Source organism: Haemorhous mexicanus, chromosome 33 (assembly GCF_027477595.1).
Source record: "Haemorhous mexicanus isolate bHaeMex1 chromosome 33, bHaeMex1.pri, whole genome shotgun sequence".
NCBI classification, from domain to species: Eukaryota; Metazoa; Chordata; class Aves; order Passeriformes; family Fringillidae; genus Haemorhous; species Haemorhous mexicanus.
The window spans coordinates 281,658-307,265 of NC_082373.1; the positions used below are offsets into that span (position 1 = coordinate 281,658).

A 25,608-nucleotide genomic window follows, 5' to 3' on the forward strand; every position below is an offset into this window, starting at 1 on the left:
CCACCACCACGTGTATAAATAACCCGGGCTGGGGTGGGGGGGTGGCTTTATTGAGTTAAAAACCCATCGGCGGGGGCTGTACAGGGTCATAGCACCATCGGAGAGAGCCGGGAGAGGGAGCGACAGACACCGGACACTCCCAGCCCGGGCAGCACCCTCAGAGCAGGAGCGGGGAGCAGCGGGGACGGGCTGGAAGACGCGGGAGCGGGGCCGGGGCGGCTCAGCCCTGGCTGCCGCAGGAGGAGAGGCTGTCGTAGAGCGAATCGCTGAGGGACTCGGAATGTTCCAGCCCGGCGGGGCCGTGCCCCCCGTCCCGGGACCGTGCCTCCGTGCTGCCTTCGTCCCCCACGTCTGAGGCGCTGGGGGTCCGGCTGCTGCTAGTGCTCAGGGCGGGGGGCAGAGGTGGGGGAGCCTCCGGGGATGCCCCTCGATGCCCCGCGGGGCTGCACACGGGGGCCTGGGGAGGGAGAGACAGCGTGGGCAGGGGGGGCTGCCTGTGGCAGACTACCACATCTATCACTCCCCCGTGCTGGGGGACCTCTGTACCCCCCCCAGGGCCACTTTAAATCCTCCCCCACTGCGGGCCACATGTGGCAAATGATCACAGAACTCTGGGGAGTGTTCCCCCCACCTCCTCTCCCCGTGGCTTCATCCCCATGGCATGGGCAGGAGGGTCTGGGGTCCCTCTGCCGAGGTTTTGGGGTCCAGCCCCAGAGTTTCAGTGCCCTTACTCTGGAGTTTTGGGGACCCCACCCCAAGGTTTTGGGGTACTCCAGGGTCCCATAACCTACCCTTACCTGCACAGGCCGATGCAGCCCCTCCAGCCCCCCGGGGGGGCACACGAAGGGGTCAGCAGCACCACAGGCTTTGGCGTTGGGGAAGGTCCAGTTCTTGCTCTGCTGGACACGCCGCGGCTTCCTGGCGTCATCCCCGGTGTCTGCGGGAACAACGGGGACAGCGCTGACCTGCGGGGCCCCCACGCCCCCCATCTTCCCCCCGTGAGCCCCCCCTGCACCTTAACGAAGGTGGGCGCACACCCGGCACAGTGTGGGGGGGACACCCACCTTGGGGTGCGGCGCGGTGCCCGTGTGAGCTGGGGGGGGCCGGGAGGCGGCAGCCCGGAGCGCTCCGGTGTTTTCCCGGTACCAGCAGCTCCTCGGCGCTGGGCACCTCCCGCTCCAGCGTCCGGGCCTTGCGCGGCACTTTGGTGACGGCGGCCGGCACGGCCCCGGGCAGCGGCTCGGGGCGGCCCCGCGGTTTGGGGGTGCTCTTGGCGGGGACCCCCCCGTAGTCGGGGGGCGGGAAGGTCCCGATCCCGCTGTCCAGTGTCCGCGTCAGAGACCCGCAGGCTGCGGCACAAGGGGAGGGATCAGTGCCGGGGAGCCCACTGTGGTGCCCCCTCTCCGCCCGAAGCTCCCCATCGCTCCCTCACCGGCGAAATGCTGCCCGGTCCCCGACTCGGACAGGCTCTCGTCGGACGGCAGCTCATCCCGGAGCCCCACGTCGGGCACCTGCGGGGATGCAGAGGCTGAAGGGCTGCAGGGTCCCCCCGGAGCGGAGGCCTGCGGGGTCCTCACCTTGTCCGAGGGCTCCCGCAGGTGTCCCACGATGCCGTTGCGGGGCGGGCGGCAGAGCCGGGGTTCTTTGGCGTCGGGGGGGACCCTCCGGATGTCACAAAGCTCCCGCTTGTGCTCCAGGCGGGTCTCGTAGGGGACGTCCTTCCCGTCCACCCTGGCGGGAGGTAGCGGTCAGGGGGACACCCCACCCTCACCCCCACCCCGAGGGGACCCAGGTGGGAGCTCACCTGTCCAGCAGCTGCTGCATGAAGGTCTCGGCCGTCACCTCCTGGTACATGACAGGGAGGGGACCGGGACCTCGCGGTGGCCCACGGGGACGCCCCTTCTCCAGCGCCAGTCCCTGCAGGAACGCGTGCTCCTCCCGCAGCGCCTTCCGCAGATCCTCCGCCTTCTCCATCAGTTTCGAGATGTTGAGACTCTCGGCTTCCAGCTTGCGGGCGGCCAGCTTGACCTCTCGGCGAAGGGGTGCGGGGGTCCCAGCCCACTCGCGACCGCGCCCGCCGTCCCCTCTCCGGCTCAGCGCGGGCAGCTTGCTGCGCCGCAGCCCGAACCAGCTCGCCAGCCCGGCTGCCTTGCCCTTGGCCTCGGCGCCCGGCGCCCGCTCCTGCCCCTGCAGCCGCAGCACGTTCTCCTCGATGCCCTTCATCACCTTCTCCTCGATGGCCGAGTGCCCCGCGGCGTTCGGCGCCGGCCCCGTGGGCTCCGCGGGGTCCGCAGGGGTTTTGTGGGGACCCCCGCCCGCCTTGGCGCCCGCGGGCTCCTCGCCCCGCGGTGCTCCGGCTTTGCCCGCCTTGGTGGGCAGCTTGGTGGGGCTGCCGTGGGGGCTGCGGGAGGTTTTGGCGGGGGGCGTGGGGGGGGTCCGGGAGGGGGTCCGGCCGGTGCCGGGGCGGCCCTTGCCCCCCGCCTTGCCGGGGTCGCCCATGGAGCCGGAGGAGTAGCAGCGGGCCAGGGGCTCCGTGCCGTGCGCTGGCTCGGGGTGCTTCAGGCTGCCCCCCAAACCCCCCCGGGCCGGGGGGCGTAGCTCGGCCCCATGGCCCCGTTCGGGCCGCCCCGGGCCGGGCGGTTCACGGCCCTCAGCCCCCCGCAGCTTGCCCAGGGCTGCCAGGCGCTCCTTGAAGGGAAGGTAGCCCGGCTCGGGGGGCTTCTTGCCAGGGCGGCGGCAGGGGGCCGAGCCCCCCGTGCCACGGCGAGAGCTGGGGGGGGAAGCGGCCGCCCGCTCCTCGCCAGCCGCGGGTGCCGGGGGCACGGGGGGCTGCTCGACCGCCTCGAAGGTGCGGGGGTGGGGGAAGGCCTGGGGCTCGGTGGAGCCGAGCTCTGGGGCGGCATCGGGGGATGGGCGGCGGCTGAGCACCGGTGAGGCCTCGGGGTGGGCACCGCGACAGGGGATCTTGGAGGGGTGGGCTAGCTGGGGGCTGAGGCGCAGCCCCGCGGGGGGGGGGCGGCAGTTTGAGCACCTTGGTGGGGGAGGGCAGGGGGTTGGGGACCCCGCCAGGTGAGAGTGGGTTGAAGCCCCCTTCGGGGCTCTCCTCACCCGGAGTGTAGAGTCCCAGGAAAGCGGGGTGCTCCCCGCGCCGCTGCCGGGGGGGGCCCCCGGGGGCTTCCCCGTTGCGCCGGCAGCAGCCCCCCCCCTCACCTCGCAGCAGCCGTTCAGCCAAGGCGCTGAGCAGAGCCCCCCGCGGCGGCCCCCCTTCCTCGGGAGAGGAGCAGGGGCTTCCCTCGGTGCCCCGCCAGCCCCCCGCAGCCCCCGGCCCCCGCAGCGGGCAGGGGGGCCAAGCCAGGGCTGCGCAGGGCTCGGGGGAGCCGGGGGAGGCGGGGGGGGGTCCCAACAGAGGGTCTGTCTCCTCCAGCTTGCGCAGCACCTCCAGGATTTGGGCTTTCTTTTTGAAGAATGGGGACAGGGCATCCAGGGGTGGGGCACCGGGGCTGAGCCCAGGGCTGCCCGATGGCACTGGTGGAAGCACCTATGGGGACAGGGTTCCATCACCCTGTGAGCACCTGGCCCTGAGCCCCCTGGTACCAGAGGGGGACACTGGAAACACAGAGAAGGACACAAGAGGCTTTGGGATGGGGTCATAATGGGGACAGGGACATCTGGGGCAATGGGCTTTGGAGCCAGAGGCACCACAGATGGAGGGGCTTGGGGAGATGGACACCATGGACCTGGAGAGGTGACACCACAGGGACCCTGTGGAAAGTGCCATAGGCACATGGATGGGGACACCACAGATCCAGGGAGGGGGATAAGACAGGACAGGACACTGTGGGCCTGGGAAGCCACGTGTCACAGGCCTGGTGACACCACACACTGGGAAAAGACAGTGGGGAAGGGGGTGACTGCCCAGAGGGGGACACTGGGACAGGAAGGGGTTGGGAACACTGGTACCCACCTCAGGCAGGGACAGACAGAGGCCAGGGAGCAACGGGGGGGGCTCTTGCTCAGCAGAGCCTGGCGGGGGGGTCACTGGGACATCCGGGGGCATTGGCACTGGGTGCAGCGGCAGCTGGAGAGCAGAGAGGTGCTGGGTTAAGCTTTGGGGGGGCTCTGCCCCATGCCAGTCCCCCCAGCCCCAATGCAGCCCCAGGCACACCTGAGGGAGGGACCCAGTGGAGAGCTGCAGCTTCTGCTGGAACAGGTCACTCAGCACCTGGTTCTGCCTCTCCAGCTCGAAGACGCGTTTCTTCAGCTTGATGCACTCCTCACGCAGGTCCTGGCCGGGGTGTGGGGGGTCAGCCAGGACCCTGAGACCCCTCAGCATCCTCCCAGCCCCCTGACACCCTCCCGACACCCACCTTTTGGTTGAGCAGTGCCTGCACCACGTGGTTGGCAACCTGGGGAGGAGAAGGGAGGTCTGGGCTGGGGCACAGGGCACACACAGCCTCCTGCCCAGCACACAGGTGGGCACAGGTGCCCTCCGTGGGTGGGAGCTCTCCAGTACCTCATCCAGGCAGCGCTCATACGTCTCCCGCTGGTTCTCATTGGCCTGGGCCAGGGCTGAGTTCTCTGCCTGGAACAGAGCAAGGACAGCTCAGGGCACAGCTCAGGGGACATCCCCGTGGCACCGAGCAGACCCTCTGTCTCCTGGTGCCACACACAGCAGGATGGGGCTGCCCCAGGAGGGCCATGAAAAACTGGGAAGTGCAACCCATCACCACGGTGTCCAGGCTCCGTGGCACCGGCCACAGCTGGCTCTTGGCACTGCCTGCACTGTGACCACGGCTGCCCAGTGGTGCCATGTCCTGGTGGTGCCATCCCTGCCTACCTCCAGCTCCCGCAGGCGCTGCAGCAGCTCATGGCTGGTGCCCGCCTCTCCCAGCGCCACGGGGCTCCCGGCTCCCGGCGCCTCGGCCACGCTCTCCGACATCGCTGCTGCGGGGGACATGAATCACCACGGGCTCCCTGCTGGCCCCCGGACGGTGGCACCTGGCCTGAGGGACCTCCAGGCCCTGCACAGCCCGGCCCTCTCTTACCTGGCTCCTGTTGTCCCCAGCCCCGAACCTGTGCGGTGTCACCTGCCAGGGAGAACTGGGCTGAGGAGGAGGATGGAGCCTCCAGGGTCGAGTCCTGACCCCTCCCTCCCGCAGGGACCCCTCCTGCTGCCCCCCTCCTTCCCGGTGCTACGGGGGAAGCTGATCGGCCCCGGGATGCACAGCACGCCCGGGACCAGGACCAGCCCTGGGGCACCGGGATGTGCAGCGCCACTGAGACCGGGACCGGCATCAGCCCCGGGGCACCGCTGTGCCCCAAGGACCGGGACCGCCACCGGCACGGGGTCACGAGGATGTGCAGCAACCACCGGGACCGGAATCGGCACAAGCCCCGGGGCACCGGGATGTGCAGCACCTCAGGGCTACCGGGATACGCAGCACCCGCGGGGCTGACCCCGGCCCCGGAGCACCGGGAGGCGCAGCCCCGGTGCACAGGACCCCCGGCGTTCAGACGGGCCCCCCCCCCCCAGGGCCGTACACCCCCCGCTCCACCCCGGGCTTTCCCCGCCGCCGGTGCCACTGCGTCCCTCCGCCGAGCCCCGGCCCCGGCCCGTACTCACGCCCGGGGCTCCCGGTGGCGCCGCCAGTCGCGGCTCAGAGCGGCCCTGGGGCCGGTCCCGGCGACGGCGGCGTTTCCATCCCGGCCCGGCCCGGCCGCGCTATTGTTGGGAGGCGGCGGCGGCGGCTCCGCCTTCCCGCCGCGGCCGGGGAGGAGCCGCGATGGAGCCGCCGCCTCCCCCGGTGCGCGGCTCCGCCAGCGCCAGCCCCGGGGAACCGGAGCTGAGGCCCCCGGGAGCGACGGCACCGGCACACCGGGAATCATCCCGGGAGGGGAAGCACCGGGAATCCCCCCGCAGCACCGGGCACCGCCGGGGGGACGGGGCAGAGCACGGAGGGATCCCCACTGGGCATCCCGCACCCTCTGGAGGGACAGCCCGGAGCCCCGGGACCCCTCGGGGAGCCCCCCGGGGCTGCGGGCGCGGAGCCGAGCCGGGAGCCCCGGCCGTGGCCTCCACCCCCACCCCTCGAGGGTGAGGTTCGGGGTTTTGGGGTTCACACGGGGCCGCGCGTCCCCGGTTCACCCGGACCCCACGGCACCGCGGCGGGGAGGGGTGTGGGGGGCTCGGCAGGACGAGGGAGACCGGAGGGGACAAGAGGAGGGTTTGGGGGGGATGCAGGGGACAACAAGAGGGTCTGGGGGTGATGGAGGGACAAGGGGAAGGTCTGGGGGGCACGGCCTGACCTCGCACGTGCTGTCCCCGTCCCCTGCAGCCCGTGGGGCGAACCCACGCGGGTCCCTGTGGTCCCCATTGTCCCTAAGGTGCCCGTGGGCCCCTCGCCTGCCCCCCGAGCAGGAAGCGGCCCCGGGGCCGGCGGCTCCGGCTGCGTCACGGAGGGAAGTGAGGCTCTGTCTGGAGGGGAAGAGCAGCCCGCGGCCCCCCCAAGCCCCCGGCGGGTACAGCCGGGGGGGCCCCGACAGATGGACAGCGAGGCCATCCCCTCCCCCAGCGCGGGGCCCCGCGGGGGCAGCGCCAGGGTCCCTGTGGGGAGGGGGACACGGCTCCGGCACAGGCAGGGCCACCCGGAGCCCGTGTCCCCTCCCCAGCACCCCCCAGTGACTCTGTCCCCGCTGCCCCGTGGGGACACGGCGTGGGGACACGGCACGTGCCCAAACCGCAGCCCAGGACGTGCCAGCGTGGCTGTGACCTGTGACGGGCTGGCCCTGGCCGGCCCCACACCAGGGTCCCCATGCCGAGCCCAGGGAGATGGGGTGACAGCCCCGAGTGTCCCCACCCTCACTGAGCTGTTCTGGGGGGCAGCCAGGACACGCTGGGGACAGTCCAGGGACATGGGGTGACAGCCCCGAGTGTCCCCACCCTCACTGAGCTGTTCTGGGGGGCAGCCAGGACACGCTGGGGACAGTCCAGGGACAGCCAGGATGCACTAGGGATAGCAAGGACACCCCGGGGACAGCCGGGATACACCGGGGACAAGTGGGATGTGCTAGAGAAATGGCCTCGGGGTGCAGAGACACATCGAGGACAGCTGGGACACGCCAGGGACACGCAGGGACAGCCACGGATGCGGTGGGGACACTGGATGGAACAGTCAGGATGTGGTGGGGACAACAGAGACACACGCAGGGGACAGCTGGGGTGTATTGGGGACACTGGGGACAGGCGGGTAGGATGAAAGACAGTGAGGGACACCCCAGGGACAGCCGGGATGCACTGGGGACACGGGGGACAGCTCAGGGACAGCCGGGATGCAGTGGGGACACTGGAGGCACCCCAGGGACAGTCAGGATGCACTGGGGACACTGGGGACACCTCAGGGACAGTCAGGATGCAGTGACGACACTGGGGACACCTCAGGGACAGTCGGGATGCACTGGGGACACTGGGGACACCCCAGGGACAGTCAGGATGCAGTGACGACACTGGGGACACCTCAGGGACAGCCGGAGTGCAATGGGGACACTGGGGACACCTCAGGGACAGCCGGAGTGCAATGGGGACACTGGGGACACCCCAGGAACAGCCGGGGTGCAATGGGGACACTGGGGACACCTCAGGGACAGTCAGGATGCAATGGGGACACCCCAGGGACAGCCAGGACGCAGTGGGGACACCTCAGAGACAGGCGGGATGCTCTGGGGACAGCGGGGACACCCCAGGATGCACCGGGGACATGCGGAACACCACCGAGCAGGCCACCCCCGCCGCTCCCCCGGGCTCAACCCCCACCCTCCCGCGGCACGATCCGGTGCCCGGAGGTCACGGATGCCCCCCTGCCTCCGGTGCCCCCGAGGAGCGGCCCGACCCCCCCGGTCCCCCCGCCGCGGAGCGACCGGACTCACCGGGGGCTACGGCGGGGCCAGGGCCGGGGCCGGGACGGCATGGCCGGGGCTGGGACCGGGACCGGGGCGGGACCGGCGGCGGCGGTGACGTCATGGCTCCACCGGGCCGGCCCCGCCCTGCGCCCCCACCGCCACCAATCCGCGCCCCGGGCATCCCCCGCCCCGAATCCCCCCTTCCCATGATCCCCGGAACCGCCCGAAACGGAGCCGGTACCCTCGCCCCTCCTTCCTCCCGGCGGGAATCGGTACCGAGCCCCCGATGGCGGCTGCCCCGGGATGGCACCGGCCCGCCCCGCACCCCACGGAGCCCCCCCCCGAGCGCGTGCCCCCGCCACGGCAGCCGAGCCGAAATCAAGGGTGACCTCAGAGACCTCCCCCGCCCCCGCCCCCGGTAGCAGCAGCAGGGTCCCCCCCCCTCCCCGGGGACACCCAGCCCCCCAAGGCACCCCCCAATCCCGGGCTCATCCACACCACACAGGGACACTGAGCACCCACCTCCATCACTTTATTGTGGGGGGACCCGCAGGACAGAACTTCTGTCCCCCCAAAACACGACAGGGCCACATCCCCCCCCAGGGCGTGGCAGAGACCCCAGAATTCCGTGATTTCCCTCCCCAGCCTTCTGTGGCTACACGGAGGATGGGAGGCTCTGGAGCCCCATCCCGGGGTTTCTGTGGCTGCAGGAATCAGCAGAGCTGGAGCTGCAGCTCATCCTGGCACTGGAGCAGCTCTCCAGACCCCCAGGTCCCACGGCGAGAGGCCCCCGGGTGTGGGGACCCCGGTGCTGCCGGGCTCAGCCCACGGCCCCCGGCTCCAGGCTCCCGTTGGCCGCCGCTCCCCGCGCCGGGCTGGACGAGGCCGTTCCCTGGGGATGCTGCTCCTCCCGGGGCTGGAACGGGAGGTGACTCTGCTGGGACAGCACAGGGACACGGGATGGGGTGTTGGCCGTGCTGGGACACAGCGTGGGGCAGTGTCACTCCCACACGAATTGGTCACTCCACAGGGTGGGAGCACCAACAGACCGGGAGATTTTTCCTTTGGGCTCCTGCTTGAAACCAACAGCTACAGCAAACTGGGGGTCTTCAGTCAGAGCCTGGGCTGTGGCCCCCCCACCCCAAAACTTGGAGCCATGACAGGAGAGTGGGTGACATCACCTGTCCCTGTGGGGACATCCCAAAAAAGCTCCAGGCTCCAGACAGGATGAGAGGAACAAATTTCAGTCGTCCCAGTGAAAATTAAGACTCCAAGGAAGAAAGGAGAACCCCTGGGCTGTGGCTCCCCCACCCCAAAACTTGGCTTTCACCCCAGGAATCATGCCAGGACAGTGGGTGACATCACCTGTCCCTGTAGGGACACCCCAAAAAGCCCCAAGCTGCAGCCAGGATGACTGGAACAAATTTCAGTCATCCCAGTGAAAATTAAGACTCCCAAGGAAGAAAGGAGAACCCCTGGGCTGGGAAACAACTCCCTAAAAACCCCCGGCTGGGATTAAGAGGTTCCAACAGCAGGCCAGACATCCCCAGCATCCCAGACGTCTCCAGGACAAGGGTGGCACTGAGCCACCCACAAAGCCACCTTGGGGGCTGCCAAAAGCACCCAGGCACCCCTAATGCCATCCAGACCATGGGCACACCCAGGCTCTGGAGCTGCTGTGAGGGAGAGGAGCCCCCAGGCCTGGTGGGAGGAAGAAAAACCCACCCTGGGGGGGGATCAATCCCACCTGGCCGTACCTGGGCAGGCCCCTCGGCTGGAGGGATGAGAGGGGTGGAGGAGCTGCCCCTGTCTGGCTCCTCCAGTGCCAGGATGTCGATGGGAGCCTCGGCCATGTCCCTCAGGGACGGATCGAGGGTCACAGAAGGGTCAAAGAGCAGAGGGGATGGGGGGCACTGCATCCCATCACCCACCACGTCCAGGTCCTGGCAGGGAAAACAGCAGAGTGGATCATCAGGAGGGGGCTGAGGAGGCTCTGAAGCAGCAGGAAAGGGAGGAGAAAGGCAGGGAGGAGGAGGAGGAGGAGTGGGAACCATGCCAGGGGGGCCCCCCCAGCCAGGAACACACCCCAGGAATCCCTTCCTCCTCCTCCTCCTCCTCCTCCTCCTCCTCCTCCTCCTCCTGGAATGCCATGATCCCAGCTGGCACTGCTGAGGACAAGGTGTGGGACACAGCACCTGGAACCCAGTGTGATGTATTGTCCCCAAAGTGTCCTCCAGCACCTGGAATGGCTTTGACAGGGTCCAATCACACCCTTCTGGGGACCCCCAGAGCAGTCCCACATTCCAGGGTGTCACACATATTCCTGGGGACCCCCAGAGCAATTCAGGATGTCACACACACTCCAGGGGACCCCCAGAGCAATTCAGGATGTCACACACACTCCAGGGGACCCCCAGAGCCATCCCTACTCTTCAGGACGTCACACACACTCCAGGGGACACCTGGAACATCCCCACCCTCTCCTAGGATGTCACACCTCCTCTGTTTGCCCTGACAGCACAGATGGGGATGGACAGGCTCTGAGCACTGCTCCATCTGCCCTCCCTGACAAGGGGAGAGGCTGGGATTCAGGAGAGGCTGGGATTTGTTTTGGCTCCAGAGGGGTTTGACACGAGGGTGACATTCCCGTGACTCACGAGTGGCACCTCCCCAGCCTGGCACAACGTGAGACACAACACAGATGCCCCCAGCAGCTTCCATGAATCTGCAGCGCTCCAGAGGGAGCTCAGAACCCTCTCAAAGGACACGATGAGGAAAAACCATCGTGGTTTTCCTTTCTAACCCAAAAAATCCACCTCCGGTTTGCACAGAAAGGGGCTGGGATCTGATCTGAGCCCTCCCCCAGCCTGACCCTGCTGGTGGAATCCCTCCTCCACTGCCAAACTCCAAAGGAGATCCAAGGTTTGCCTCCTCAGCAACCTCAGTTTGAGCACCCAAACACCGAGGGGACACCTCACAGCAGCAGCTCCCATGGATCCTGCTGCTCTGCTTTTGCCTCAATGCACTCCTGAGGCTCTGAGCTGGTTTAAATGCACGATGCCACAATAATCTGGGGATTAAAATCTTCATGTTTTCCTCACGCCAGAGAAAATGGGGGTGGGGGGAAAAATTCCTCTTTTTAAGAGGCCCCTGCTCTGAAAGAGCACAGCCATTCCAAAGGAGCAGCCACTAACTCTGGAATAGCTCCCAAACCCTCCACATTCCTGTATTTTCAGACTCCCAGGATGCATTTAGAATGTAAAGACCATCCATGGACAGGGACATGGACAGGCACACCTTCCACTATCCCAGGTGGCTCCAAGCCCTGTCCAACCTGGTCTTGGACACTTCCACGGATCCAGGGGCTTCTCTGGGCACCTCTGCCAGGGCCTCCTCACCCTCACAGGAATTCCTTCCCAATATCCCATCTAAGCCTGCCTCTGGCACTGGAAACCATTCCCCCTTGTCCTGGCACTCCATCCTTTGTCCCAAATCCCTCTCCAGCTCTCTGCAGGCACTGGAAGGGGCTCTAAAGTGTCCCTGGATCCTTCTCCTCTCCAGGCTGGGGAGCTGTTCCAGCCCTTGACCTCACTCCAGCAGCTCCTCCTGTGCTGAGAACCCTAGAGCTGGGTGCAGCATGCCAGGTGGGCTCTCAGGTGAGGGCAGAGGGGCAGCTTTGCCACTTACATCGCTGAATTCCAGGGGCAAACTCTCCGTGGGCTGCAGCTCGGCCGCGCTCAGGTACAGATCCGTGGGGGCTGCCCCCAGCTCCTGGGGCACAGCCAGGACCTGCTCTGGGATGTACATCTGGGGGGGCAGCCGGAGGTGCAGGGGGCAGCAGGGCTCCTCAGACAGGCTCACGGGCACGGGTTTGTTGCAGGGAACTTCCTCAGAGCCTTGGCACGGCTTGAAAAGTGTCTGGTTTGTATCCTGGCAGATATCTGGGAAGAGGAGGTCAAGGAAAGCAGCAGAGGTACAGCCAGAGACTGCAATATTGGGGGTCATCCCTGAGCTGGGGAATCCTGGATCCCATATTGGGGGTCATCCCTGAGCTGGGGGATCCTGGATCCCATATTGGGGGTCATCCCTGAGCTGGGGGATCCTGGATCCCATACTGGGGGTGATCCCCGAACTGGGGGATCCTTCGTTCCATACTTGGGGGTCATCCCCAAGCTGGGGGATCCTCGATCCCATACTTGGGGGTCATCCCTGAGCTGGGGAATAATGATCCCATATTGGCAGTCATCCCCAAACTGGGGGATCCTTGATCCCATACTGGGGATCATCCCTGAGCTGGGGGATCCTTGATGCCATATTGGGGATCATCCCTGAGCTGGGGGATCCTTGATCCCATACTTGGGGGTCATCCCTGAGCTGGGGAATAATGATCCCATATTGGCAGTCATCCCCAAACTGGGGGATCCTTGATCCCATACTGGGGATCATCCCTGAGCTGGGGGATCCTTGATGCCATATTGGGGGTCATCCCTGAGCTGAGGGATCCTTGATCCCATACGGGGGATCATCCCTGAGCTGGGGGATCCTTGATCCCATATTGGCGGTCATCCCCAAACTGGGGGATCCTTGATCCCATACTTGGGGGTCATCCCTGAGCTGGGGGATCCTTGATCTTATATTGGGGAATCCAGAGGGATAAGTGCTGAGAAATGCTCCCAATTTCCCCACAAATGGTGTTAAACCCACTCCCATTTCTCCCAGATCAGGAATCCAGAGGACAGAGCTGCACCCCAACTGCCCAGGGATGTGGGTGACATAATTTCCATGATGGAAAACTGGGACAACAGCCACAGCCCCCGCCGTGGGGGCTGGGAGATGTGGCTGGATCCCTGGAAACCACTCAGATTCTCAGCTGGATGTCACAAAGGCACAGGATTAACTTTTGTTTGCAGACATCCATGGAAAATGATCAGCTCCAGCCCCACAGGCAGGGAGATCCCAGCACACACAATGCCTTTTCCACAGCCAGGATTTTAGTTATGGTATTTCTATCTTCCCACTGCATTTTCCTTCCCAGTGGAAAACCTGTTCTTGCCAGAGGTGTAAATGGGATTTCCTGCCTTTCATCCCAAACAGAAACTCTGCTTCTATTGCATCACACTTGCAGAGCGATCCAGAGGCAAAGGAGCTAAAGATCAAAGCCCAGCCTGCTCTGAACCCATCACTTTCCAACCCTTTCCTCCTCTTCCCACACCCATCCTCTTCTTCCAAGCCCTATTCTGATCCCATCCTCCTCTTCCAACTCCATCCTCTTCTGACTCCACTCCTCCTTCTCCTCCTCTTTCAATCTTTCTCTTCTTCCCACCCCTTCCTCTTTTTCAACCTTCTTTCACTTCTTCCAACCTTTTCTTCCATCCCTTCCTTTCCTTCCATCCCTTTCTCCTCTTCTGATCCCCATCCTTTTCCTCCAACCCCTTCCTCCTCTTCCTCCCACCTTTCTCCTCTTCCATCCCCTTCCAACCAGGATCATCCCAACTGCAATTTCCTCACACACACCAGTGTGGGAAGGGGAAAAACCCCCCAAACCCACATAAAACTGGGAAAAGACACCAACTTTAAGGCAGATTCTTAAGCTGTCTAGGTTTGAGATTCACCCCTCCTTCCTCTCCTCCCTACTCCAAGGATTTCTCAGGAATCCACTTCTGGCAGGCCGTGGGGAGCCAGAATCTGGGCTGGCAGCAAAGTCAGAGCCCAGCCCAAGAGAGAAGGACCTGGGACACCCAAGGGAAGATGTGGTGAGGGAGCATGGGGTGGGGAAAGCAGATTTTCATCTCCTGGAGCAACTCCCAGCTCCAGCACTGACTTTACTGGTAGCCAAAAGCACAGATTGCCAAGAGGACAAAAATCCCAGGCTCCATCTGGAACCTCCCAGCCTTCCCCCATCCCTTTAGTGCCCTGTCACAAACAATCCAGCTCCTGGAAGCAAACAGAGCCCGAGAAGCTCCAGAAAAGCCACAGATGTTATCAGATGTTATCGGCTGCCCGAGGAAAAGCTTGTTTGTGTCACTGAGAGTCAGCTGAGAGCTCCCACCAGACCCAGCTCTTCCCTCCCTCCCGGGAACACCAGCTGCCAACAGCAGCTTCTCTGGCTGTTTTATGGGATTTCTCCTGGCTTTATTTTGAGGTCTGTGGTGGTTAGAGAGAAACAAAGGCAGCTTCCAGCTCCTGCTCCCTGTGCAGGGCTGGGGGAGTAGGAGAACTCCAGGGAAAAAAAAAAAAACAAGGTCTCTCAAAAATCCAGAATTTCCTGAGAAATTAGAGAGCTCCTCAAGGCCCAAGAGCTCCCACAAACTCACAAGCTCCTGCAGACTCAGGAGCTCCCACAAACCCAGAGTTCCCACAGACCCAGGAACTCTGGTAACCCCAGGAGCTCACACAAATCCAGCACCTCCCACAAATCCGAGATCTCCCACAGATCCAGAGGCTCCTCCTCACCCAGCCCTGGGACTCAGTGCCAGAATTTGTCCTGACTCACCCCACAGCTCCTCCTGCAGCTCCAGCCTGACCCAAACCTGGACACATCCATCCACTCCCACAAGAATAGATGGAGCAGATGCACCCAGACCAATGCTGGGGTCATGGACCCCATATTGGGGGTCATCCCTGAGCTGGGGGATCAGTGATCCCATATTTTGGGGTCATCCCTGAGCTGGGGGATCCTTGATCCCATATTAAGGGTCATCTCTGAGCTAGGGAATCCTTGATCCCATTTTGGGGGTGATCCCTGACCTGGGGGATCCTTGATGCCATACTGGGAGTCATCCCTGAGCTGGGGGATCCTTGATCCCATATTGGGATCATCTCTGAGCTGGGGGATCCTTGATCCCATATTGGGATCATCCCTGAGCTGGGGGATCCTTGATCCCATATTGGGGGACATCCCTGAGCTGGGGGATCCCAGGGGAACTTTCAGAGCCAGCTCTCCAATAGCTGAGGCCGATTTGGGAAGTGGAACAGCTCAAGGCTGTTCACACACACATGAGAACCTTCTGAAAGGTCACAGAGACTGAGCTGGGCCACAGCAGCTCCAAAGAGGCTCGAATTACCCCTCCACATCTTCCCAAAAATCCCCAAGGGCATGCTCTGGTGTGTGTGTCCTCAGGTGGGGGGTAGGCTCTGCTCCTGAGGAACAAGGGACAGGACAAGAGAGAAGAGCCTCGAGCTTTGTCAGGGGAGGTTGAGCAATTTCTGAATTCATCAGGAGGAATTTCTGAATTCATCAGGAGGAATTTCTGAATTCATCAGGAAGAATTTCTTCCATGGAAAGGGTGGTCAGACATTGGAAGAGCTGCTCAAGGAGGTGGTGGAATCCCCATCCCTGGAGGGGATCCATGCAGATGCCTCCAGCTCAGGCCTGCCTGGGTTCTCTGTTTCCAAGTGAAATGCCCACCGTGTTTGGATGCTCTGGACCCAGGAGACCACGGCAGGAGCACCCCTGGGACCAGCCCAGCCCTGCCCTTTGTTGCTCCCACACGAATTGGCTGTTCCATGGGATGGGAGCACCAACAGACAGGGAGACATTTCCTCTGGGCTCCTGCTTGAAACCAACGGCTACTGCAAACCGAGGGCCTTGATTCAGGGCCAGGGAGGGAGAAAGGAGGCACAGCCAGGGGGCAAACACTCAGGGAGAGGGTGGGACCAAAGGATACGTGTGAGGCAGTGCCGGGTCAGCGGCAGGGACGGGTTGGAGCACCGGACATCATCGACAAAGGCCAAGCAGCGCTGGCTGGAGCGGGTGGTGTGAGCCTGAAATCATGGAATGGTTTGGGTTGGGAGAGACCTTAAAGCTCCTTAAGCTCCTGTTCCCAGAGGCAAGGACACCTTCCACTGTCCCATGCTGCTCTAAGCCACATCTGACCTGGCCTTGAGCACTTCCAGGGATGGGGCAGCCAGAGCTGCTCCAGGAAATCCATTCCAGGGCCTCCTCACCCTCACCGAGAGGAATTTGTCCCCAATATCCCATCTAAAACTCTCATCTCTTAGTTTAAAACCATTTCATCTTGTCCTGCCACTGTCTATTTAAAACTCTCTCTCCCTTTTTTTATTAAGCCTCTTTTAGGCACTGGAATGGACTCACTCAGACCCAGGAGCTCCCACAGACCCAAGAGCTCACAGAAATCCTCAAGCCTCCAAATACCCTGAGCCCTCTTTTCTCCATGATGAGCCCCCCCAGCTCCCTCATCTCCTCAGGATGAGACCTTTTCTCCAGACCTTTCTTGTGCTCCAGTTGCCTTTCCCAGCTCCATTCTCTTCTCTGGACTTGACCTTTAATGTCTTTGTTGCTGCAAGGAGCCCAAAACTGACCCCAGCATTCAAGGTGTGGACACCAAGAGCTCCCACAGACCTGAGAGCTCTTGCAGACACAGGAGCTACCACAGATCCAGAAGCTCCCACAAACTTTAACTAACCCCAGCAGCTTCTCCAAACCCAGGAGGGTGGCAGCTAGGGCTGTCCTTGCAAGAAGGACAGCAGCTCCCACAGACCTGAGAGCTCTTGCAGAAAACAGGAGCTACCACAGATCCAGAAGCTCCCACAAACCTCAACAACCCCAGGAGCTTCTCCAAACCCAAGAGCTCCTACAACAACCCCAGGAGCTTCTCCAAACCCAGCAGGGCAGCAGCCTTGCAGGAAGGGTGTTACATGGGGCAATCTGCCAGGGCCTGGGGTCACTCCCAGAAAGACAGGAGAGGAGAGACCCCTCCAGGATGTCCCCACGGACCTGCTGGGCCGCGCCGTCGGTGGCCAGGACCCTGCGCTCGCGGAGCTGCCGGTGCAGCAGAGCCTCCACCCCGTAGCGCTGCCGGTAGCGCCGCAGGCACTTGAGCCTCTTCAGGTTCTCCCTCTCCTTGGCCATCAGCCCCTCTGGCCCTGTCAGGAGGCTGCTCCCTGCAGGAATAAAGGAAGAGTCAGGAATCTGCCTGGGTTTTTTGGGCTTTGAGGGCTCCATCCAAGCAGAAGCGCAGCTTTGGGTGACGCCTGGCGGTGCAGGTTCCATCCCAAAATTTATCCTGACCTCTCCTCAAACACCAGGAACCCACAGAGTATTTTTAAAACCTCCTTTAAAAATAATTCAAGCCACTCCTGTGCATTGTGATTTCAGCAGCAGAATAGAAACTTGTCGAATTCCAGGTCGCTCCTGTGTCCTGAGTTCTGGAAGATTCCCGCCAGCATTCCTGGTGTAATTACAGGGCAACGCTCAGGATCTGCTCTTCTCTGCCTCGTTTGCTAAAAAGAGTTCTGCAAAATTGGTATGTACCAAACTCCTGGTTATTTTTACTTGAGCCTCAGCTCAATTATGGCGTTTTCCAGGATGAGCTATTAAAGGATGATGCTGGAAAAAAGAGTCCTTTGCTCTGCAATACTTGGGATCAGTTACACAACTCGGTTTTGCCTCTGTTGAACTGGGAATTCCTTCTTTCAAGAGCATGTTCTGCACAGAGAGAATGCCAGCAGAGGCAGAGGGAAAGCTGCTAAGGAGGAATATGCCAGTACAGCAGCACTGGTGTTACTGGAACCAACTCCTGTCCACACACCAAGGGCCTTATGGATGAAAATTTTTTGTTCGTAAAAGGAAAAAACAGGAAATCCCAGTACAAAATAAGCACTTTTGTCTCAGAATTAACATTATAGCTCATTTCCTGCCAATGCTGCAAGCTCTGAAGAGCAAAGAAATGCACAAGCTTTGGAACTGCAGTGATAGGGATCTCTGGGCACAGGACCAGCACAGAATCATAGAATCACTCAGGCTGGAAGAGCTCTCCAGGATCAGAGTCCAACCTGTGACTGATCCCCATCCTGCCAACCAGACCAGAGCACTGAGTGCAATGTCCAGTTGTTCACTGAACACTTCCCTGGGCAGGTTCAATGCCTGACCACCTTTTCCATCCTCTTGATGCCCACCCCAAAGCTCCCCTGGCACAGTTTGAGGCCATTTCCTCTTGTCTCAATGTTCCACGGGAGCAGATCCTGACCCCCACCTGGCTGCACCCTCCTGTCAGGGAGTTACAGAGTGAGACGGTCCCACCTGAGCTCCCTTTTCTCCAGGCTCAGCCCCTCCCCAGCTCTCCAGACCCTTCTCCTTGTGCTCCAACCACTTCCCCATCTCCAGACACACTCCAACCCCTCAACAAAACACTGAGTGTGGAACCCTCCCCTTACCCTGCTCTGAAATCAGCCTCTAGAAAGGCCCAAACCCTCCTTTCTTAGCAGATTTCTGTGCCCACCCTCAGGCAGGAGGTCTGGGCTCACCAATGGCCTCGTGCTCTCCCTTCCTGCTGTGCAGGAACCGGCGTTTCTTCTCCTTCAGGAGGTGCTGGAGCCGCTTGAACTGGTCGATGTAGAGGGACTGGAGGCGGATCAGCTTCTCCCTCATGATCAGAGCCACCTCCTCGGCCGTGTACACCCCAGCATGCCTGGAAAACCCAGGGAAACAGGGCCTGTTTGGGGGGACCCTGGAGACTGATCCCCCCCAAGGGTGTGGGGACCCATCAGGGTTGATTCCTGAAGGGTCTGGGAATCCTGTGAGTTTTTTCTGCTTAAGAGTCTGGGGGTCCCTCAGAGATGAACCCCCAAAGGGTGTGAGGGTCCCTCGAGGCTCATCCCTGAAGGGTCTGGGGATTTGTGAGTTTTTTCTGCTGAAGAGTCTGGGGGTGCCCCAGGGATAAGCCCCCAAAGGGTGTGGGGGCCCCTTGGTGTTGATCCCTGAAGAGTGTGGGGATCTTGTGGGTTTTTTCTGCTGAAGAGTCTGGGGGTGCCCCAGGGATAAGCCCCCAAAGGGTGTGGGGGTCCCTCAGGGTTTATCCCTGAAGGGTCTGGGGATCCCATGGGTTTTTTCTGAAGAGTTTGGGTTCCAGGCTAAGCCCCCCCAAAATATAAATTTAACTACTCCCGCAACCTACTTGAGGGGATCCTCCTGGTCGCTGTCAATGCTGTCAGCTTCACTGTCAGGGTCCCCACGCCACGTCTGCTCCACGGTGACAGGGTCCTGCTCACAGTCACTCCAGCTGTCCTCATCTGCAAGACACAGCAGCAGAGTCACAGAACACTGTCCCACATCCTAGGGTGGCCAGGGACACCCTGGAGCTCGGCCCCTTGGAGCTGAGCAGCTCTGCCTCATGCCAAGAGGGAATTCTCCACCCCAAAACTCTGAGTGAGGGACATGGAGCAGGAAATGACACGAAACCTCCCAGTCTGGAACAACCAGAACACACTGGGAATGATGCTTCAGCCCTCCCAGGAACTAGAGAATTCCAGAACACACTGGGAATGATGCTTCAGCCCTCCCAGGAACTAGGAAATTCCAGTGGTATTATTCCATGCTAAACCTGCAGGATCTAGGTCTGGCAGCATGAGACACACCAGGCTTTACCAAACCTCAGCTTTTACTCCCAGACCATGGGGTCTTTTTCCCACTGGACTGAAGAAGGGATATTTCTGGCTCTCCCCCACAGGAACAGAGCAGTTTGGCACTGCCTTAGGAGTTGCTGCCTAGATCAGAGGCTAGATAAGGTTAAGAGAATAAAGTGGGTATTTATCAAAGGCCTTCAACAGGTAAAATGTGGGCAGTGAAAAGCCTCCCAGAGGCTACACCCAAGATGGATGATGGCCGAGTTTTTCAGACAGTTATTAGTTTGGTCCATTTATTTATCAGGGGTTAATTCTACAATTACCTTCAGGTAATGAAGTCATTCATTACCTTCATTACCTTCAGGTAACAAAGTCATATTCCCTCAGTTTGCTTCCCCTCAATTCACTTTTTTTTTTTATACTTTTCAGGGTCTGAGGCTGTAGGGTGTCCCTGGATTTCAGGCCCAGAGTGTGGCTGCTGAAAGTCTGGTCATAGAAAGAGTCAGAAAAACTTTCCCAGGCATTGCCCTAGAAAATTTTGGGAAAGCTCAGAGAAAGAATTAGAACAATCTTTGCAGCTGGTGTTTTGAATATGTAAATTACTTGTAAGAGGTGCAAGAAGGGTGGTGCGTCTAATTAGCCAGTGGTGTGAGGGAAACTGATGGAGGACCAATTGAGTTCACCTGTATTGTAGCTGTCTATAAAAGTGTGTGGTTTTTAATAAACTCAGCCTTTTCCACCATGAAGAAAATGGAGTCCTGCATGATTTATTCCAACACCAGAGGAATTGTTCTGTCTGACCAAAAAGTGAAGACAGTAGCTAACACTTTACATGGAGTTTAGAGTTATGCACTAATGCAGTAAAGGATTTTGTGGAAACCCAGGGCACTGGGAATATTTCTCTGTGTGCTCTGGGGTGCCCTGACTTTGACCCTCACTCTTGGAGAAAGCTTCCCAGACTCCAAGCCAGATTAGAATCCACAAAAGTGTGAAATAGATTATAGAGAGCAGTGTAGGTCACTTTGGGAGAAATTGAGGTTTTGGGATTTTCAGTATGCAAGATGGAGGGCACAGGGGGTCATCCTGGGCTTCTTCTTCCTTCTTCTCCATGGGTTTGGGTGGCACTTTGTAATTGGGCAGAAAAGTCTCCACTGGGGGCTCTTTGGGATCAGTTATTGGGTTAAAAGGGAAAATAATCTGAGTGTCAGTTCTTAATTGGATAATTTAGTCTTAAAAGACCTTGTACCAAGAGATTGTTGGCCATTTTGTGCCTTGCTGCAGAACTCACAGCAGTGAGACTGTTTTACTGATAAGAAATAAGAAACACTTGAGTCCAAACATGAATTACTGGTTTAAGTGCCTTCAATGCAGACCCAGAAAAACCAACAGCAGGTACCCCCACAGGATTTGAAAAAAGCAGAGGCTAAAACCTCAAGGCAAGGGGTTGGGTGCTCACCCAGGATGCGGCTGGCCTCGCTGCGGCTGCTCTCGGCGCTCTGGCTGCCCAGCTCTGCCCGGGCATAGGAGCTCAGCTGGCACAGCAGGGTCTCACCCACGGGCCCGGGGTTGGATTTCTTCACCTGAGCCTGCAGCGCCAGCGCGTTGCGCCGGGCGTGCTCCGCGCAGAACGAGGTGCTGTGGGACAAACCAGGGCTCAGCACTGTGCAGGAATTTGGGTAGGAAGAAACAAAAAGCTGATCTGAGCCCCCCCCTCCTCAGCCTGACCCTGATTGCTCTCCCAGCTCCTGCTGCTGGAATCCCTCCTCCATCACCAAACACTACAGCTGTGCTGAGGAGGAGGAATGATGGGGAATGATGGAAGAGGAATGATGAGGAGGACTCCATGGATATCAGAAGGCTAATTAATTACTTTATTATACTAAACTAGAATATTATAGTATTGTGTATATTATAGTATAATATACAATGTGCTAATTATACTATATATATTATTATTATATAATATTCTGTATTATATACCATATATACACTATATATATAATGTATATATGCACACATATACTAAATATTCTATAGTACATATATTCTATATATAGTACTATATATACACTACATATACTATACTTATACTATATATATTATATATATAGGGTTATACTGTGTATAGCATACTATATATAGAGTATATACTATATATACACTACATATACTATACATATTATATATATAGGGTTATACTGTATATAGCATACTCTATATAGAGTATATACTATATATAGAGTATGCTATAATATTCCATACTATATTACATTACATCTAAACGAAGGAGGAATGATGAGGACTCCATTGATATCAGAAGGCTAATTAATTACTTTATTATACTATACTATTATATTATAGTATATGCTATCTACTATATTTTACTATATACTATATTATGCTATACACTATATATTATATATACACATATACTACAATATTCTATACTATATATATTCTATCTAGTATATACAGTACTATATATACTATATATACACTATATATTATACTATAATTATACTATATATTATATAGATAGGGTTATACTATATACAGTATACTATATATATAATATACTATATATAGTATATATTATACTATAATTATGCTATATATATTATATATAGGGTTATACTACATAGAGTATACTATTTATATATATAGATAGTGTATACTACATATAGCATACTATAATATTCTATACTATAATATTTTATATTATATTACATTACATCTAAACTGAATCTGCCAAGCACTCAACCCTGCACACAACATTCTGAAACTCGTGACTATCGTGACACATACACACACACACACACACCCCTGGATGTGACCGGCCAAGGAAACAAAACTCCATCACTTTGGGTAAACAAACTCCATATTGCATTCTACTTTTGCACAAAATCAGGCACAGCAATCGATAAGAAGGTTTGCCTCCAACAGCAGAGCTCAGCAACCTCAGGGCACCCAAACACCGAGGGGACACCTCACAGCAGCAGCTCCCATGGATCCTGCTGCTCTGCTTTTGCCTCAATGCACTCCTGAGGCTCTGAGCTGGGTTGGTTTAAATGCACGATGCCACAATAATCTGGGGATTAAAATCTTCGTGTTTTCCTCATTCCAGAGAAAATGGGGGTGGGGGAAATCCTCTTTTTAAGAGGCCTCTAAAGGCATTTAAATGAGCACAGCCATTCCAAAGGAGCAGCCATCAAGCCTAGAACAGCTCCCAAACTATTGGAATAACCAAACCTTCCACATTCCTGCATTTTCACAGAATCACAGGATGCTTTGGATTGGGAAGGAATGCAAAGATCATCCAGTTTCACGCCTGCCATGAGCAGGAACGCCTTCCTCTATCCCAGGTGGCTCTGAGCCCTGTACAACCCGGCCCTGGACACTTCCAGGGATCCAGGAGCAGCCACAGCTTCTCTGGGAAATCCATTCCAGGGCCTCCCCAGCCTCACAGGGAGAAATTTGTTCCAAATATCCCACCTAACCCTGCCCTCTGGCAGTGGGAAGCCACTCCCTCTTGTCCTGGCACTCCACCCCTTGTAAAGTCTCTTCATCTTTCCTGCAGCTCCTTCAGGCACTTTAAGGCCACAATTAGGTCACCTCTGAGCTTCTCTTCTCCAGAACAATCCCAATTCTCTCAGCCTTTCCTTCTAGGAGAGCTGCTCCATCCCTCTGCTCATCTCTGGACTCACTCCAACTGCTCCGTGTTTTTCCTGAGCTGGGGCTCAGGAAAAGCTTCCTGAGCTCTGGATGCAGGGCTTCACCCAAGCAGGGCAGGGAACAAGCCCTGGCACCTGGAATCCCTCACAGGGAGCTGCCTGCAGGTCCAGCCTGGGAATGCTGAGAGCCCACCCACCACTGTGGGAACATCACCTCTGGCACCAGCAGCAGAGAGCAAAAAGACCTTTCAGTTAAAGCCAGTGAGGTGGGTGAGTTTTTCAGCTCTTCTGCTTCCAAACGTTCTCACTGGACTCTGCCTTCCCCACATTTTATGGCACAGGGACCAGGGTGGAAGCAACCACTCTCCACATCCCAGTAAATCCTGGAAGCAACGCTCCTGTCAGGAATCTGTGCTCTGTCATCCATAACTGTTCCACCCCTCGAGCATTTTAAAGGCCTAAGGGAAGCAGCAGCACAACCAGGCCAAAGCTCCAGAGGGATCTGAGTGGCTGCTCTGGGGATTATCCCCTGGCACAGGATGTGCTGGGATGAGGGAGGGATTGCACACGCAGTGCAGGGCCTGGAGCACTGCAGCCACCTTCTGCTGGGTCAGGGCACAGGCCACAGTCCCCAAATAACTCCATCGAGTCTTTCTCCAGCTTAAAAACATTTTGGAAAAAGGGAAGTGCTTCTCAGAGGTAATCCAAATGCAGCAGCTGAAAGAGAAGAATCCTGAAAGGGTCCCACAAGGATCACCAAGTCCATCCAACTCCTGGCCTTAAACAGGACATCCCAAAATCCCACCATGCTCCTGGGTGCATTATGCAAACACTCTGGCAGGGATGTGAATGTGACCACTGCCCTGAGGAGCTGCTCAAGTGCTCAACTGGGGGAAAAACCTTTTCCCAAAACCCAATCTAAACCTCCCCTGACAACTCCAGCCACTCCTTCAACAGGGAAGACAAAGAGAAAAACCTCCCCCTGCCTGTTTTAATTCCATAGAGTTTGGAACTGGAAAACCGGGAGGAAAAGCCACTCACCCATCCTTCTTCTCAGGTTTGGGAGCAGCATTGGGACAACGCTTCCCGTTCTTTGTGGACACGTAGCTGCACTGCTTGAAGGGAGCATTCCTGTCCTCAAGGATGTGCTTGATGCAGAATTCCTGCCCTTCCAGGCGGGGCTGGGAGCAGGGCCGGGGGGTGAAGGAGCAGGCCAGGGGCTCCTGAGGCCGCGGCACCGGAGTCAAGCGGCCCCGGCTAGTCGGCAACACGTGAATGCGGATCCTGTTCATGCCGACGCTGCAGGGGGGATGCAGAGCAAGGGGAGTGGAATAAAACGCTGATACAACGAAAAGTAGCAGCGGGAAAAAATTTGAAGCGAAGTCTGACCCCTTCAGCAGAAGATGAGGCTGCTCCTACGGAGGTAACTCCCAACAATGCTCGAGGGAGCTTTTAGCCCTGCAGGAATCTGGGGGGGACCCTCTTCTCCCAGTGCACCCCCAGAGCATCTCCTCGGTGCTCCCAGTGCCCATCGCTGCCTCTATCCCGATGTGTCCCGGTGACTCGTCCTGCCCCGCTGCCTGTGTCCGTGCACACCTCCATACCGGGGCATCCCCGCTGCCCATCCTGCCTCAGCCACGCTCTATCCCGGTCTCTTCTGGTGCTCATTCCGGGATATTCCCGCCTCTGTACCGGTGTCCCGCAGTGTGCATCCCGGTCTATCCCCGGGTTTATCCTGGTGCCTATCCTGATTTATCCCGGTCTCTATCCCGGTCCATCCCAGCCTCTCTCCCGGTGCTTGTCCTCACCTATCCCTGCCTCTATCCCTGTATATCCCAGCCTCTCTCCCAGTGCACATCCTGATCTATGCCCGCCTCTCTCCCGGTGCCCATACTGATCTACCCCGGCCCATCCCAGCCTCTCTCCCGGTGCCCATCCTGACTGATCCCGGTCCATCCCAGCCTCTCTCCCAGTGCCCGTCCCGGTCCGTCCCGGCGCTCTCCCGCCCGCGCACGTGCTCTGCCGCCGCGCTCCCGCGCATGCGCGCTCCCACCGCCCAGGCGCCGCCATTTTGTCCGCGGGCGGCGGGCGTGAGGGGCACCCCTAAGGGGCGCCCAGGAAGCGCTACCGGAGCGGAGAGCGAGAGAAAACCCGCCCTCGGGACGGTGCAGGACACAGGAGCCCAGGAGAAGAACTCAGGGGCCGCGCTGAGGGGCACATCGGGCCCCATTGTGAGCAGGAGGCGCCGCCGCCATCTTACCTCTCTGCCGCCGCGGCCTCCGCGCTGCCGCGCCGTGCGCCCGCCCCGCCTCCTCACTGGCTCGTCCGCCCGCCAATCAGCGGCGAGCACGGGGGCGTTCTCGCGCTTGATTGGCTCCACTCGCAGTCACTCACGCAGAGAGTGACCACGCCTTCCTAGGGTCACGTGGGGGCGGCGCGGCGGGAACGCGACACGTGGGTGCGGCGGGAGCGGGGCGGGGGTCCCGGGACAGGACACCGGGGGGGATCCCGAGCCAGTACCCGGGGGGGAGGGGGGTCCCAGGACAGGACCCGGGGAGAGGGGGTCCCGAGCCAGGACACGGGGGCAGGGTTCCCGGGACAGGACCCGGGGCGGAGGGTGGTCCCAGGACAGGACACCGGGCGGTGATCCCGGGCCAGGACCCGGGGGGAACGGAGG

At 59.4% G+C, this 25,608-nt stretch overlaps 2 protein-coding genes and 2 non-coding genes across 7 annotated transcripts; all 4 read right to left on the minus strand.

Annotated features, from left to right (window-relative positions):
- Window positions 1–11: 11 nt before the first annotated feature.
- Window positions 12–8,035, minus strand: NCKAP5L (NCK associated protein 5 like). Its single transcript, XM_059871909.1, is given in 14 exon segments — window positions 12–457; window positions 798–937; window positions 1,065–1,349; window positions 1,433–1,511; window positions 1,578–1,731; window positions 1,805–2,979; window positions 2,981–3,538; window positions 3,965–4,078; window positions 4,166–4,285; window positions 4,368–4,406; window positions 4,514–4,582; window positions 4,838–4,944; window positions 5,046–5,087; window positions 7,924–8,035. Coding segments are annotated over 14 exon segments (3,213 nt in total). The 5' UTR covers window positions 8,018–8,035; the 3' UTR covers window positions 12–220.
- A 376-nt stretch (window positions 8,036–8,411) lies between these two features.
- KANSL2 (KAT8 regulatory NSL complex subunit 2) lies at window positions 8,412–25,243 on the minus strand. Of its 4 annotated transcripts, none has more exons than XM_059871812.1 (10): window positions 25,192–25,243; window positions 23,973–24,230; window positions 20,717–20,895; window positions 18,813–18,927; window positions 18,163–18,326; window positions 16,634–16,800; window positions 15,564–15,660; window positions 11,584–11,837; window positions 9,654–9,839; window positions 8,412–8,833 (listed from the first exon to the last, which is right to left on the minus strand). In XM_059871812.1, exons 2-10 carry the CDS (start codon window positions 24,221–24,223, stop codon window positions 8,717–8,719), a joined length of 1,530 nt encoding a protein of 509 aa, XP_059727795.1. In that variant the 5' UTR covers window positions 24,224–24,230; window positions 25,192–25,243; the 3' UTR covers window positions 8,412–8,716. The 4 variants fall into 4 exon arrangements, with proteins under 4 accessions (XP_059727795.1, XP_059727797.1, XP_059727794.1 ...); XM_059871814.1 differs by lacking the exon at window positions 25,192–25,243 and adding an exon at window positions 24,321–24,827 and having other exon boundaries at window positions 8,412–8,812; XM_059871811.1 differs by lacking the exon at window positions 25,192–25,243 and adding an exon at window positions 24,321–24,827.
- Window positions 8,892–9,019, minus strand: LOC132340863 (small nucleolar RNA SNORA2/SNORA34 family). Its single transcript, XR_009490022.1, has one exon. It is a non-coding gene; the product is annotated as a small nucleolar RNA SNORA2/SNORA34 family (small nucleolar RNA).
- On the minus strand, window positions 15,372–15,499 carry LOC132340862 (small nucleolar RNA SNORA2/SNORA34 family). The gene has a single exon (XR_009490021.1). It is a non-coding gene; the product is annotated as a small nucleolar RNA SNORA2/SNORA34 family (small nucleolar RNA).
- Window positions 25,244–25,608: the final 365 nt, after the last annotated feature.

What these genes read in the sequence shown, in the direction of transcription:
- KANSL2 (XM_059871812.1), bottom strand. Translation starts at nt 24,223, where the DNA reads ATGAACAGGATCCGCATTCACGTGTTGCCGACTAGCCGGGGCCGCTTG. An exon ending in AAACCTGAGAAGAAGGATGG is followed by an intron (nt 20,896 to 23,972) that starts GTGAGTGGCTTT and finishes TTTGTCCCACAG; the next exon opens with CACCTCGTTCTGCGCGGAGC. An exon ending in GACCAGGAGGATCCCCTCAA is followed by an intron (nt 18,327 to 18,812) that starts GTAGGTTGCGGG and finishes TGGGTTTTCCAG; the next exon opens with GCATGCTGGGGTGTACACGG.